The sequence below is a fragment of the Agrilus planipennis genome, unplaced genomic scaffold (genome assembly GCF_000699045.2).
Source record: "Agrilus planipennis isolate EAB-ADULT unplaced genomic scaffold, Apla_2.0 scaffold15, whole genome shotgun sequence".
Classification (NCBI taxonomy): Eukaryota; Metazoa; Arthropoda; class Insecta; order Coleoptera; family Buprestidae; genus Agrilus; species Agrilus planipennis.
The window spans coordinates 1,711,951-1,728,604 of record NW_020438871.1 but is presented as its reverse complement, the minus strand read 5'-3'; the positions used below and the strand labels follow the sequence as shown (position 1 = coordinate 1,728,604).

Here is a 16,654-nt window from a genome sequence, read left to right as displayed (position 1 = left end):
CTCACCTTAATTAATAACAAAGTACAAATTTATTTCAAATAACAACAATACATCAATATAAACACAATATCTAAGATATAATACATTTTAACAACCTATAAGAGTTAAAAATAAAATACCTGTAAGAGAGACACAATAATCAATAAATTTCAAAGCAAATACAACAAAAAGCATCATATTATCTACATAAACTGTCATACCAACATTATTTAAAAGCAAGATAAAGGAGAAAAAAGTTTCCCTAACCCTCTGTGGCCTCCGCATCGCCCCTTATAGCCACCCTATCCACCCAAATGAATTTTAATAAACAAATATTTAATTTAATTTTAATCTAATTTTAACATTTATGCCAAAAGATCAATTTAGAAACATTTTAACTATCATTCTAAGTTACAATTACATAATATAACAGTTCATAAAGTAATAAACNATTCTCTTATAACCGAATTATTAATAACATTGATGTATAATAATTATTCGGAATTTTAAGCTTTTATAAAGTTATTAGGTAACTAACTAACTACAATTTGTAGTTATTTTGTACCAAAAGATGACATAATATGTACTTTGTATACGTATACATAATGCAGTCAATTAATTGCATTCTGTTATTTAAAGAAAACCAAAAGATGACATAAATGACATAGACTATTGCTCATATCACAAAAGAAAAATACCAATTTATTCTGTGGAAAACAGAAACTGTGAAAAGAAATATCGTTGCACGACGAACTCAAGTTATACTGTTAACGATTAATAATTGTTAGAAGAAATGTCACAACAGATTAAAAAAAAAGCAATTATTTTAATGAAGTCATGCATTCTCACCTTAATTAATTGTAGAAGGTGGTGTCCTAAAGTCTACCAATGTGCTGAGCAAACCAAATCTGGAACGGATATCCCTGCAGACAATTTGTTGTTTCAGTGTAATTCAAATAGCCAGTTGCTCTCATTCAAGGGTTAAATTTTCACTGCCTGATGTTGTAAGGCGAAGATGAAAACAGCAAATGAAGAATACAGTCCACGAAAAACAACATCCATGTAGACATTGACTATTTCAACAAGACCAAATTGAAGTTTAATTCGGCCTCATTTATTAGTAATAATTTGTATACAATACATAAAAAAATACTACTATTTTTCATTGATATTACTAAAACGTGTGCCCTATTGATGAACCGTAGATAATATGATCATAGAAATACCATTGAAAAATTTAGTATATTTGTAATCATTACTAATAAATAATATAAAGATAAACTCCGCTTACCATAATGTTTCAGTCTTCAAACACAAATGGTACGCAATCAACTGGCGTCAATTAAATTATCATATCTTCAGTAGTTTTTGAATTGACATTTCATTTCCACCTACACCGGAAACAATTTTTCTTTTATTTAACAAAGTAATACAAGTATAATTATTCTACTTACATATTTAGAACACGCAAACGAGGCACAACTTATTGATGAAGTTTGAATTACTAGATTATTTATATCGGGTGCCAGTTTCATACGACTCGTGTACACCATAGAAAACAAGTACACTGGTATAGATGTTTATATACTCTATATACCGGAAAGACTGGCATATATCATAGACATGCAAATAGCTAGATTTAAAAATGGTAAATACAGTCATAGATAGAAGTTATGTTCATAGATAAGGTCATATGTTCGTCTATAGACATGAAAAAAAGTGTCTCCTGTATAGTACGTCTTTTTAAATTTTTAAAAGAATGATCCGGAATCTGCACGTAAATTAATAGATATACTATTTAGTAAAGATAGTTAAATCACTTCTCGGTCCATATTCCTGTAAATAAAAGGAAGGATATGACAACGATAACATTCATTATATTCATTAGTCCTATTTTCCTACCGTCACCATTCGCTGTTTTTATTTTAGTCAGACAATGTATTTTAATTTTAATCAATACAGGAGTCTTAACCGTTATTGATCAGATTAAGAGTACAATTGAATGAATATGTAAACATTTTAAAATAATGAAGAGATAATTTAATTAATAATTTAAATAGCAATTAATAGTAGTTAATTTTTTATGATCTTTTAGATTGACTTTTTAATCGTATATATGAGGTGCTAACATTAGGCGGATGTCTTACTTTTAACGTTTCATTTCGCGGTCTGCTGAAAATACAATCTGACGCTCCAAAAATTACATAGTATTCAAAATTTTCGATTATTGTATCAGGGGAGCATTAGTTGGGTTTGATATTTTTTTTACGCAATTAAATTCTCACTTATTCATCTATTTATTGCTAAGATGAGTAACAGTTTGAAGTTTACTTTGGCTTGGTGTTTAAAACTTAACCATGGTGTCCAAGGGTAGTAGCACCACTACGTACCGTGAGCGATAAACCTATAATTTATGACTACTCCCCTGCTGTTCATGAAGCAAGTTGACGTAAATAAAAATTTATTACCTTTCACACATGTACAAGTATGTTTCTACTTATAGAAACATATTTCTGCATAACTTTTCACTTATATGGGGAAATATAAAATTTTCATTTGTACAATAACATATTTATATATTTTCACCAAAACATATTTGAATGCGAAATTATTATTAAACAAAGAAATGCATTTTTAGAGTCACTTTTAAACAAGTTAATTACAAAATTCAACAAACTGCTGGAAATGGTACCTATGTAAATCGGCTTTTCGCGGAAGGTGCAATATAATGAACTGTTTTTCAACCACAAAAGCAATATCATCACCGTTTGTTTGAATACATTATGGTATTTAATTCGGTATAAAGCTTTTCAACTTTATCGTGACAGGGTTCAATACTAAACGCCTTTTGTTACCTGTTTCATTTTGTCAACCGCTGCGTTAGTTAGCTTGGTGTACCTACTTCTGCACTGCACCAAACACATAATTGTCCTTGTATGCCCTCCTGTTATATTAAGTTCCTGAATAGAACACTACAAAATATTTAACCTTTTAATTTGATGATACGGAGAAAAACGATTAGAATGACTGATATAAAAATTTTCTTTTGCTACTGTCGGCTACACCTATTTAAACGAAAAGCACTCACAAATATTCGACGTCTATATAATATTTCATATTCATATTTCTTCAATTCGACGTCCACAATTTTGCTGTGTATCGAAATTGAAATAAAGACATCATACCGCATCTAATGCCAAACGAGTAAAACAACACAAGTTTAAACTTAAAAATTTGCTCCCAAATCCTTGATACATAAATTGTTTTGTTATTTTCTTTAAGTACATACTATGTAGAGAAATATGTAAATTTCGTAGTTTAAATCGACTTAGTATTGGAAATGAAATAAAAATGCCGTAGAGCATACAATTTTGAGCATCACATTTAAGTGAATAAGACTAATATGTAAAATAAATTAATTAAAACCCCATTAACATTATGTATGTTTAAAAATTTGAAGAATTCAAAACAGACGTATGTATCACGTTTTACGCACCATTGGTTTTTAATAAACAGATGTAACTGTAAAGGAAGGAAGTGGAATCGACAAGAAAACACGAAACTTATAATTTTCTTTATTCAATTCCATTTTCTTTCATAAATGTTAAGTATATACTTTAAGTGTCTGCTTTTAAAATAACATCCTTTTAGCACGCCTCGACATGTTGTTAAACAACGTGTATATACCTGGAATAGCATCCTTTTTATCATTATATATATAATATTATATATAATACCGTTCCGAACTTAATCTACAAAATTTTTAACCTAGTAAATGCATTACATTTCAATATCTTGATTATTGGAGTTTATATAACATTTAAGGGATACAAAATTTCAAAAACTTAACAGGAACATTCAACAAAAACAAGTTACATTTACAATGAATGGTCTCACTTACACAGTAAACACTTCAACAACTATTTTAGTTTGAAGAAGTAAACTTTTAATAAACGACAGAAACACTTATGTATTAGTAATAAAAAAATGAACACAACAGGTATAATAAATATAATAGGAATGATTAAACAACCTCAGTAATAATAAAAGCTAAAGTAAGGAAAGCACTGATTAAATCAGAAAGCTGCGCGCTTAGGTAAAATAAATGGTAACTTTAAGGGCAACATTTTTAACACTAATAATAACACATTCGTAATTATGCATAATATTGACTTTCATAAATAATAAGCATCCTTATAAAAATTGGGTGATATCGTGATATGTTTCGATGATGTAACTTTTCTTTCACGACAAAATAATTGTATCTGAAGATAGTAATAAAATATATATATATGTATGTATACCTAGCTTTAAATAAACTCAAAGACTGTTATTCTACTTCCGCACTCCTGTATAATTTATACATACATATAAATAAAATGTCTGTCTATCTGTCTACAAAACACCCACAAGGAATACATTACAATTTTATTAGAGATATCAGATAAATTATCTACACTACCTTTCGAGATGCTTATTTTATATTTTTGATACTCACGGCAGTAGAATACCAGTCAAAGGATATAAAAATGCAATATTTATATTAGCTTCATTTTTGATTTCGTTACCATTCAATCAAATATTACATTAATTTATTAATCTTGGTGGAATTTAAATATTTAGGCAAATAAAAGAATAAGTTTGACGATCTCTCTTAACGAAGTACTACAATGTCCATAATTATTTTTGATTTTCAAAAGGAACACGTACAATCGACCATTTTTAGGATAAAGTTTAACTAGTAATTTGTAATCGATGTATAGTATCTTGAAATTACAACGAAATATAGTCGGTTAGTTAGGTTTTTGAAGGCGATTCAAACCGATGCGAATTAATATGGACGGGCGAAGTTTATTACTCAACAAAGGGCTCTATCATTTTGCCAATTCGTCCAAGAAAATTTCTAACAAAAGACTGATGATTACGAAATAATTAGACATATTTTACCAAGAGAGAATGAAGAGTCAACGGGGCTCTGTTTTCATCGAAAATAAACATTTTAATTACTGGGTATTTTTATTTTTGGTATAATAGTAAACAAATGCGTTCATTTAGAATAAATTATAAAATTAAAAAAAAAAGACCCCAGCGCTTTATTTGCCATACGTCTTTATTGTTGTTTGTTCCCTATATAATTGACTGATTTGAAGTCACTAAGTGATTTGTGTATTAACAAATTGTGTTCGAAGTTAGAAATTTTTTGTTCTCGACATTAAATATCGGAAATAACGGAAATACTTAGGAGCCTAAAAGTTTCAGAAATTGTTACTCATAATTACATTAAGAAGTACTTTCAGCAAGATCGATTTTTAACTTTTTGAGTAAGAAATGTCCGACTTATTTGCACCTTACTTGAAAAATGTGCAATTTTTTTTGTAAAAAAATTAAATCATTGAAATTAATGTAAGCCAGAAAATTTAAAAAAAGTATTGATTTCTGCTGATCACTCCTTACGCGGTGTATAAAACACTATTTTTTTTAACACTATAAATTTTTGTTTTGGAAAATCTTCGTCTTAAAAAGCACTTCAAAGTTACATTAGGGCGGATCAATCAATATTTTTCAAAAACTAATGGTATTTGAAATCTGAATAGTTTTTTAACTTTTCCCGCTTAGTTTAATTTTTTTTACAATTAAGATTATAAAAATCGAAAAATATTACTCAAATTTGTTGAAATTTGGACTACTTTTTAATATTATTATAAGCAACGATCTCTGAAAATTTAAGGCTTCTGGGTACGAACTTTGTACCCAAAATATTTAAAGGCACAAAAAAAACATTTTTCTAACTTTGAACACAATTTGTTATTAACAAAAACATTTACCGACTTCAAACCAGGCCGTTTTGCAGACAATTAATTACAGAGGGAACAAGAATCAATAAAGACGTATATGACAAAAAAAAAGAACTGGAGAGAGGAGATATTTCGCAAAATGTAAAAAAGTCCTTTTTCTCAAATTCTGAATTGGCGCGTGTATTTATTATTTCACCAAAAATAAAAATGTGTCACAAAAGCTTGTCGACATTATAGAAGACATTAATTATAGTAATTACGAGCTCAAATCAGGGAATTTTGTACTCTTCAATTATTAGACATTAATATGATAAACGATACCAGAATCCGTAGTATTTATGAAAATTCTCTTCAGTGGAATAAACAAAAGGCAACGGTATGAAGTCATAGTCAAAGCATATAAACACGAAAATTCAGGACAAACTCATCGGCCTGCGGATATTCTTTAAACATTTAATTGACTATCACGGTAAACGGTAACAAAGAATCTCGTATTTTTATATACGTTTATATGTTGTATATATTTATTAATATACACGAAAACAAACGAATGTAATGTACACAACCCATCTGAACAACAGCATTTTACATATTTAAATACATCCAACTGACAATGTGTCACTTCAAACGAACCACGAAACGACTGCTTTTGATATGACTTGTTATAAGTATATAAAAGAGTTCAACTTTATTCTCAACTAAAAATTTAAAACGTTTCTTTTCCGTAAATCTGCATAATATTGCCAGTACAGCTATGGAAACTGTCGAAAGCTAATAGAGTACGAATTTAAGGGACGGTGGCGAACTCATAGCAAAATATAATTAATTGAACGATTGGGAAATATTCCATAATATATGTTAATAAGGTAGTTGTAGTACAGGTTGAGAAAAACCAGAACTAGAACTAATGATAAATTGAGTGAAAATTCGAACTAAATCCACATGAAAATAAATTATTGTGAAGAGCAATCAGAAAATCATTCTCATTCATACAATCACTATCGATTACATACAGATACTATTCGATATTGGGTGTTTTGGACTGTTGTAACTTCGTTATCAGAGTGTCAAACGCTTTAGTACCTTTTTAGTGTAATAATAATTAATTTTGAAAATGACATCGTTTTAGATATACATAAGTAAAAAAAAAAAAGAAAAATAAGACGCATTTTTACGACGTACTGTTAAATTTAATTTAGGACTTAAATTTATAAACGTTATGTATATTTGTACAACCACATGAGGGCAAATGTAAGTGTATATATATGTATCTGTTTAAACCCTTACAATTTAAACACTTAACACGGTGTAATTACACATTTTCTGTATGTGCTTCAACACGGATGAGTGCATTTTGCTTGCATTATATTGCATAGCAGAACATATTTTTTGTTTTTAATAATATCTTTGTTCAACATCACCATCATTATTAATTATTATTATGGCTTAGGTATTTATATTTTATACATTAAATAATAACACCCACTTGGGTAAATTATAACTAATAATTACAACATAATATTCGCATACACGGGCTAATATATTAATTTGTGTATGAATTTATTATGCCCGATAGCCTATATAGGTACACTTATCTTTATATATACTGCAGTATACTTAGTCTTGTATCAAAACTCCTGTGCTTTTTATCATACAAAAACGCAGCTTTCGAAACCACAGCTTTTTTTTTTAAATGCCAACACTTTTTATTTACCACGATCATAATTTTTGTAAATAAATATTAAACTGGATAAGCTCAATAAAATATTCACTTTACTCGACAGCGATTGACGTTGTTTCTCCTTAAAGACGAACTTGTTTTATATTTATTTAGATCTAAACGGAAGCTAAATACTGAATAGATTCATTCGAACATTACTTACATTTATCAATGAGGGTCACTTTAAGTCCCTATTACACAGCGCGTGGATTGCCGATCCACGCTCGGTGTAACGTGTTAGTCGCGATTTGGAAAGGGGAAGGCCCGTCCTAGCATGTTTTGTGACTCTTCTTCACGGCGCGTGGAATGCCGATCCATGCCGCGTAACGGGGTTGTCGCGATCTAGACCGGGACGCCCCGTCCTAACACGTTCTGTGACTCTTTTCCACGGCGCGTTGACATTGGGCGCGTGGAGTAGCGATCCCCGCCCTGTGTAAGGAGCGAGAGGGACCGTCCTAGCACTTTCTGTAATTCCTTTCGTCGAAGCGCAGGTGGCGCGCGCGTGGAATACCGATTTATGCCAAATAACGGGTTCGTCGGCAATCTAGACCGGGATGTCCTGTCCTAGCACGTTCTATGACTCCTTTCTACGGTACGTCGGCAGCGCGTGCGTGAAATGCCGATCCACCGCGGTGTAACGGGTTCGTCACGATCTGGAGCGAGAAGGCATGTGTTGTGACTCCTTTCCACAGCGCGTGGAATGTCGATCCACGCTCCGTGTAATGGGTTCGGCGCGACATCGAGCGGGAAAGGACGTCTTGATGCGTTCTTTCGCGAGCACCGGCGGTAAACGTTATAAATACATATAACATATAATGTAAAAAAAGTTTTTTTATATATTATTTAATCTTTGTATATGCATTACATAATTTTACGGTATCTATTGTATGTTTATGCAAACTGAGTAAGTTATTTGACCATAGGTGCGTTTCTTTGACATTTATCAACAGTGCTCGGGAAAGAGAGTGCCAAGAGGTTTCGCCACGCTTAAGCTACGCCGACCACATTACATGGAGCGTGGATCAGCGTTCCACGCGCTAGTTAATGGTTGAGCATACGCCGTACACGTCGAGTTAGGATTGCCACAACACACAACTTGTAAATGTATAACAATTTTTTAAGTTGACTGTAGGGAAGATAAGAATATTGTTCTCGAGTATAACGAATATTTTGGTTAAAAGATTCCAGCTTTTCTTTGCTACATATATACTTCATGTATTTAATCAAGTATTGACATTAAAAAAAAAAAATTGGACTGTGGTGTATATCATAAATCTATCTACCTACCTATCTACTTAGTTACCTAAATACGCATCGTTTACCTACTTCGTTTGTATCTTTTATTAAAACATACCGAGTCGCTCCGAAACTAAAACTAAAAATGTAATCGTTCGAAAAACAAAAAAAAAATTAAAACGCTTAACTAAAACTTCGTTAACCATTTTTTGGTAAGTACATGACCGTTTTCTTTTTGAATAATCATGTAAAGTAATTATTCTTGTATCAAGTTTTTGTAATTTATCCGGAAAAATGCTTCTAATACTTTATTATTCGAAATCTTACGATAGGAAGTACAAATTTAGAGAAAGCAATAAAATATTTTCCAAGAACCAAAGTCAAGAAAGAGATTGTTGTGTTTCTTAATAATTTCGCTTGAATTAAAAGGGTAACTACAGCAGATTTTTGTTTAAAAAAAATAAAATAGGTAATATCTTCGGAAACTTTTGATCAGCAGTTCTATTGGATGCTGTCTATAAATTTCATTTCTCACTGTTGCATCTTTATAACTTTACCGTACCAAAAATCACAAAATATGCACGAACGCCATTTTTTTTTATATATATACAAGAAATATTACATTCGTTAGTGACTTATGTCATAAAGACATAATATGTATGCAATTCGCAATTAAATCTGCTGATTCTCTATACAATCTGCAATAATTAATTATTGAACATCGAGAAAAACATCGAACTTCAAAAATACACGTACAATAAAAACACGATGATAAAATTTTCCGTTAATAGGTACACCAAGGAAATTGAATGAGATGTGTAACCTGTCTCAGCCCTAGAACAAAGTATTCACCTGTTTAATTAATCAGTAAAAGTACCTAACAAAGAAGACCGAGGCACGGAAGAGAAATTTCTGTTTGGTTTTGCTCGAAAAGCCGTTTCTAAAAAGATTGACAATCTATTGTTTAATAAGGCGTACTGGTCTGTTAAGAATATTCTGATTTTCTAGTTTATTTAAAGGCATTAACAAACAATTGCGCTTTAATTAATGACGATATTGACGAACTTGTTAATTTCAAAGCGTCTAAAAAATACTGTGACTATTCTTTTAAAAACAAAAACAATTACGGAGAAATTATTTGTCAATCGCGTACTAAATAAAGGTGAAGACGACATTTATTCTTTCTCATAGAGTTTATCTCTTTTACACGAGAATAGAGGAAAACTGATACACCGTTCGTACTTCTTTATTTGCTTTTTTTTCTAAATTCACCTTTATTTTTCTACTCGAGAAAAGTTCGGGATGATGTTAAATTGCAAAAATATAATTTGTTGTTTATGGCAGTAAAGTTTTGAAGGAATCATACAGAACTTTTTTAAAAGGTAGAAGAACTAACTCGTAAAATATAATGAAACATAGTCAATAAAACCGGTAAGTGATGCGAACGAACAAAAAATTGGTTAAGAAACAGCAAAATTCTGTGTTAAGTGTTTTAAAAAAATCCTACACATACATAAGTATATATAGAGCTTTAAACACGTTACACATTCCCCTAAAACGTCGAAGGAACAGTAGCCAACAATTCGATAATTACAACTTTAAGATTTTTAATACGAACATACAAACGTAATTGAAATTTTTCTTATCTCGAGCAACATATAGACACCATATTTAAAAATTTAATTTCTTACATCTAAAACTGTAATAACACACAGCATCATTGAACTATATATATATAACATGTATATGTGTACATATACACACACATAAAAGAAAAAACGTTAGAAAAATGCTGATTGTTCGAAAAATCGAGTTGGTGCCGGAAAATATGCACCAATTCTCGATAATGCTGGTTCTTTAATAATGGTGGTTGACAAACCGAGTCCATCAAGCCAACATGCCTGAAGATAACCATTCGTCATCTGCTAACTGTTAACACACACCATCATAACAATCTTGGTTTTTATATGGTATCGTCATCGACATGCAATACCTGTTGTGTGGTAGCTATATAAACTGTCCCAAAGTAAATACAGAGAGAGAAAAAAAAAAATCAAAAATAGAGATGAAGGGACAGAGAGCTAGCGTGAACGAGCTAAAGGAATCGGAATGGCCGCAACAGCGCGGTGCAGGAGCTTCACAACACTCACATTCTTTCATTCTAATAAAATAATACATTTTTGGTATAAGTATGTATGCACTAGGGCTGCGCAAATTATCCGATTATTTTTACTTTTTAAATCAAATTGTTCATAAAGGAAATACTTAATAATCACATAAAGATAATAATATATTTTCTGATTGAAGGTCCCTGCAAACTTTTCTGAAAAGGTTTATTTCTATAATCCATGGTCTAATAAAAACGCTTCTGTTTCTGCCATTTTGTTTGCTATCAAAAAAATATTTGCTGTTAATTCGTCTAGAAAATTTATTATCTTTATGTGGCTATCTTTGGTTGTGATTTTTACGGTTGCGCTTAGGGTTACGGTTAAGGTCAACCTTAAGCCTCTGTTACACTGCGCGTGGATTGCCAATTCACGCTCCAGGTAACGTGTTCGCGAGCTTTTTCACGGTGGCAGCGCGCGCGTGGAATATCGATCTACGCTCAACGCGCCGTGTAATATGACCTTTACAGTTACGTTTAAAATAACGTTCTGTAATGGTTAGATAATAAATTCTGTAAAGCAAAAACACAAATTCTAAACCAAAATAAAAATAATGTGTAACACTTCTATAAACCAAATGCAGTGGGTACCAAAATAGTAAATTAAAAAAGTCAAAAGTCAATTTATAGTAACCACAACCGCTGTAATACTGGTTCTTATTTCCCTAATGATAACTTGATTAATAAATTATTGCGACTAATTTAAATAATTGATTATTTCGATTAGCCGATTGTTCCGATTAGTCGAAATAATCGTTTATTTTCTTACAGTCGATAATGAACTGTTAAATTTAATAACCGTCCAGGCTATGTACGTTATGTGTAACATCGTATATGCTTTCCAGGGCTTTGAATCACTTCACTCAACAAATAATTGATTAATGAAATTAACGACAATTATATAGGGTGTCCCAGTTATAATAATTAATATTTATACCACAGATTCCTACGGACATTTGGAACATAAAATGTTATAACACTTTTGACTTTTGAAACAAAATAAAAAATTAAAAAATTATAAGAGTTTCGATGCCGACCCTGCACAATCGCAAATTAATTACGATTGCCAGCTGATCGTAGAAAAATTCACCTTCGGTAGGTCGGAATCAGCTGGTTTTTGGGGTGATGTTATTGTTTATGTTTGGTATTAAGTTACGGATCAGCCGAAGAAAATGCACTCGCGTTAAGGTCCATTAGATGACTGAAACACGTTAGAAAAACTATGTACCTATCACAATCGAAAATCCCGTGATCGTAAACTGAAGTGGACCTAATGTAGTCCATGACGACGAGTATTATGTTATTTTAAATACAAAAGAAATTTTAACAACAACGGAATAGTTAGAAGCGGTGCACAAACAACCCTCACCACCCAGCGTTTGCTAAAGATTTGTAACAACGTACTAGTGTACGATAACAAATGTATGTGTTATGGTTGTAAAAGTTGAGACAAGATGCAGACCTACTTTGACCATTCACATGTGTTAAACGTTACTTTTGCCTGGCAGGGCTCATTAACCCCACGTGGGGTAATACAAGGGTGTGTCCAGAAGGACCAATTTTGGTTATTTTGTTTTCATTAAATGTAAAAAGCTAAGTATTGATATAACCTCGTATAATTACACTGCTGGAAGTAACTCGAAAACAAGGCACATAATGTTGTAGATTCTAACAGGTTGTTCAGTTCACTTTGGATTGTTGTGGAATTTACTTGTTTGTTAGTGTTAGTTTATTTATTTAGTGGTCATTTCATAAAAGACTATTACAATAAGGACAATTAGTAGTGTGATAGTGCATTCTAGTACGGTTCTTATTCAACCGTCAGTAGGTGGTGAGTTACATTATCAATGCCTATCGGATAATTCGAAATATTCCCGGTATCTGGGCCAAAATTCGCAGCAACTGGGTACGTCGCTGTCAGTGTTGCATTGAAGCGAATGGCGGACAATTTAAACATTTTTTAAAAAAGGTACGTATTTCTTTTTCACTTTTACCTTTTTTTTACAAGGTGGAAGTGCATTCGGCTTCTTCCCGGTAGGTACTTGTTACAATCACACTAGATCAGCTGAGCGACGTTAGTCGCCTAGATCCAGGCCCGTAATGAAACAAATTGTACGTTCAAATTTACAAAGTCGATTTGCGAGCTCAATTGTCACTGGATTGAAAAATTGTATAACACTTTTTTGTTGTATTTTGTGTCAGGAAGCCATGGTTTCTTTTTTAATTATTATAACTGGGAGACCCTGTATATGAATCTTTAGTGCATAATGTGAATTTTACTATAGACCACTCAATTTTGCTATTTAACATCATCTACACTACAATTCCGTTTATAATTGACAATCTAGCTCGACATTATAACAATGTATAGATCTGGACAGTCTATTCGTAAAATTCGCACCATCCACACAAATATTCATATTTATATCAGAGAACTTCATATTGGGACGTTTCGACGAATAATAACAGAACGGATATGATGTGTACTTACTTGTTATTATTTTTTTTAATTATTTGTTTGGTACTTGAAACATTATCACCTACTAATTAGTTAAATAAAACAGAAAAGAAAACACTTGGTGTATGTTTCATACATTCGTTTAGACTTTTAAAAGTCGAAACAATGTTCAGATCAGAATAAATTTACGAATTATGAAATATACACCAAGCCCTTTTTTTTATTTTATTGAACTAAAATTTAATTAATTTGATGTTATTCTTAGCATCACCAATAATTTAAACTTCTAAATTTTGAAGTCATTCAACCTTTATTCATTAATATGTATGTATAGCGAAAAGGTTTTTATGGGCAAAGAAAACTATTTTGAAAACCTATTTGCTTCGTGAAATTGTTAAAATTTGCACAACAATTTCGCTAAAATGTTGCAAACGCAAGAACAATCTTTTCGTTGTAATTCACCCTATTTTATCAATCAATTATTTGTCTATTATCAATTAAACTTAATTAATTATGAATCAACAAAAATTTCGATTTGTGATCGTACAGCCCTAACCATATACAATGCACGTTTATTTAAAATGTAGCCAGCGATTTTCTTGTCTTGGTTATAACTATAGACAATATATAATTAACTGATGAATCCTGCATGAGAGAAAAGTTGAAATTTGGCACAAACAACCCGCGAAAATTATATATAACAAATATACCTTAGTGTTATCTACTAAAATATCACTAGGTCGAGTTGGTTGTAATTGCGTAACGTATTTCATTGAGCCTGAAATAGAAAAAAAATTGTAATCGTATCTCCACTCGTACACTTCTACACAGCCATCTATCTCTAAATAACCACATTTTCTACTACTAAACTTTAAGCGCATTATCATTCAGCAAAAATGTACAACTGAACCAACGAGACGTGACCCCTCAGATTGTAATGCCTACATATGCGCATTGGACGATGGTTATTCTGTGTTAAAGTGAAATATTTAAGTTCAGCTTTTCTTGGAGCGAAGACCTCGACGTACACAACTGGACTATAATTTTCACATTCATTTAACAAAAAAAAAAACACAATATGCCTATGTCGAATACGGTTCTTGTTGATCATCTGCGCCGCAAGTAAGGGGTCACCTCTCGATGGTTCAGCTGTACATTTTATTACACATATCTGACTTTAAACCATTTTTAAACTAAATTTGAAAGTAACGTGCAATTATTACAAAAAGTTAATTAAAGGATAACATATAGTATTTGTCTACTTGCTACGGTTTATTCTTTCAAGTATTTACCTCCTATAAGGCTAATTCATTACTTTATGTAAAATGTATTTGTAAGGCAGTAAAAGTTTAAATTTTATTCTAACGATAGAACAATTTTTTCTTTCGTGTATTTCAACGAAAAGATGCAAATCCATACATGCATGTGACTACGGAACTGTTCGCAAAGTTTAAATACACGTAAATGAACAAAAGAAGATCGGAAACAACGTGGCGTGTGGGTCGACTAAATCTCATCGTATGGACTTCCCAGAAAATGACAAAGCAAGGAACTTGTCTATAGACCGACGGCAGGTCATTTCCTATGACAAAGGTTACCAATTTGCAACAACGTAGGTGCATACCCTGTTTTCCAGTAGTAAATACTACTCTTGTGACAGAAAATTTAGATATTCTTATGTTCAAATAGACGTATTATCGTATTTACGTATACTTTATTAAACATTTCCCTTTGTATTATTGTATTTATATTCAAGCTCTGTAGATATACTTTGTTTAGTTTCTCTAGCGATGTGACCTTTAGTTTGACCGGCGCAAAGTAGAAAAGAACAGCACTAGGCCAGAAAAGAAAGGAGACAACCCTCGGCCAAATTCTTAACCGGTGAGGAGCGTATAATCCGTATAGTACTGCACGGAAAAATTGACCATTTTATCAACTAAAATTGCATTGCTCAAATGTGCTTTTATTGGTACCAATTACTACTGAAAATATCAATATTAATGTTTGTTTATATTTGAAGACATATTAAAGGCTTTAACGCTTGTTTTCGACTCGCACTACTATCATGATTGAACAAAACTTTTGGCAGGTACTGTATGAAAAAGTATGTTTAATGAACAATAGTCGAGAATATAATGAGCTTTTTTCTCCCTACCTACGATTTTGCCAGTGTGCATCCAAGACATCGGAAGGGGAACATCGCTAGAGAAAGTAAATGAAGTATACCTGTAACAACTGAACCGAGCGAGATAATTGTTTCAATACTGCAACCGTTTCACCTGAGATATCTGTATGTGATGATTCGACGGTTGGTATAATATCAGTTAATGGTTTTAAATTTAACTTCCGCAGAATGAGCGATTTTCTTATCCAGAAAGGTATAGTTATAGAGATATTCTTTGATACAAAAGAAGTCAAATGTTGAATGGGTTTAACAAATGAAATTTTGCAATAATGTAACATGTAAATTTCAAAAAAAGTAGTAAACGCTTCCAAAGATAACCCATTAAGTGGGCGTAAGAATAAGCAGTCGGCTTATTGTTAATTATTTGCAAACTAAGTGAAGTGTACGTCTTATAATAAATATACATGTTAATGGAGTTTCTTTGTTCAGGACTTATTTTATATTAAGTTTACGCAAAAGATAAATAGATTGCTCGTTTATATGACTAAGAACAATTAATGAACAGTGATAACTGCATTAGAATGTAAATGTTCTCTTCAACTACAGAATAAACTTCAAACTTTTCGCATAATTCAGTTCAAACATGAAATTCTCATTCTAGGTGTACTTATGGATTGCGTTATTAGTGTGTTAAAAATCCCTGTTTACGTATCAAGCTCTTTTAATACATAGATAATCTTTTTGTTTTCAACGATTAACTGTTCGAAAACTAGTTTAGTATACTTTAATATACGATGACTTATTTCCTCTTTCTTTGTGAAACAAAGAATTGTGCATTTAATTTGAAATCGTTTGACGCAGTTTTATAAAGCGATATATCTATCCTACCTTCATTTTACAGGTCAAAGGCTCTGCGAAATTAATCGTGATCGATAAAAAGCATTTCACAAAACAGTCCTGCACTTTAAACAAAACGCGATTCTCACTTCTATTTCTGACGAAAACCCGTCAATAATGTTTTATAGGTACCACCCATGAGTGGAATTGTATTTCTGCGACTTAATTATTGAACTGGTCCGCGTGAGCTCGGCAGGTACTAGTGCTGGGCAAAAATATCGACATATCAATAGTTATCGATAGTTATCACTATATCAATAGTTATATTGTCAATGAATAT

At 31.7% G+C, this 16,654-nt stretch overlaps 1 protein-coding gene across 8 annotated transcripts in view; it reads right to left on the bottom strand.

Annotated features, from left to right (window-relative positions):
* LOC108737595 (nucleolysin TIA-1) overlaps nt 1–16,654 on the bottom strand; it is a 744,862-nt gene that overhangs the window by 539,302 nt on the left and 188,906 nt on the right. For 5 of the 8 annotated variants that reach the window (XR_003231829.1, XR_003231830.1, XR_003231836.1 and 2 more), the window contains 3 exons: nt 1,434–1,815; nt 1,271–1,370; nt 829–1,052 (listed from right to left, as the gene is read on the bottom strand). Coding sequence is in view for 2 of the 8 variants with exons in the window: in XM_025978002.1 (XP_025833787.1) it covers nt 14,122–14,130 (9 nt within the window). In the remaining 6 variants the exon portion in view is untranslated. Of the gene's footprint in view, nt 1–828; nt 1,053–1,270; nt 1,371–1,433; nt 1,816–5,608; nt 9,565–13,060; nt 14,131–16,654 lie in introns of those variants that run through there. The other 3 variants (XR_003231832.1, XM_025978009.1, XM_025978002.1) reach the window with 3 other exon arrangements.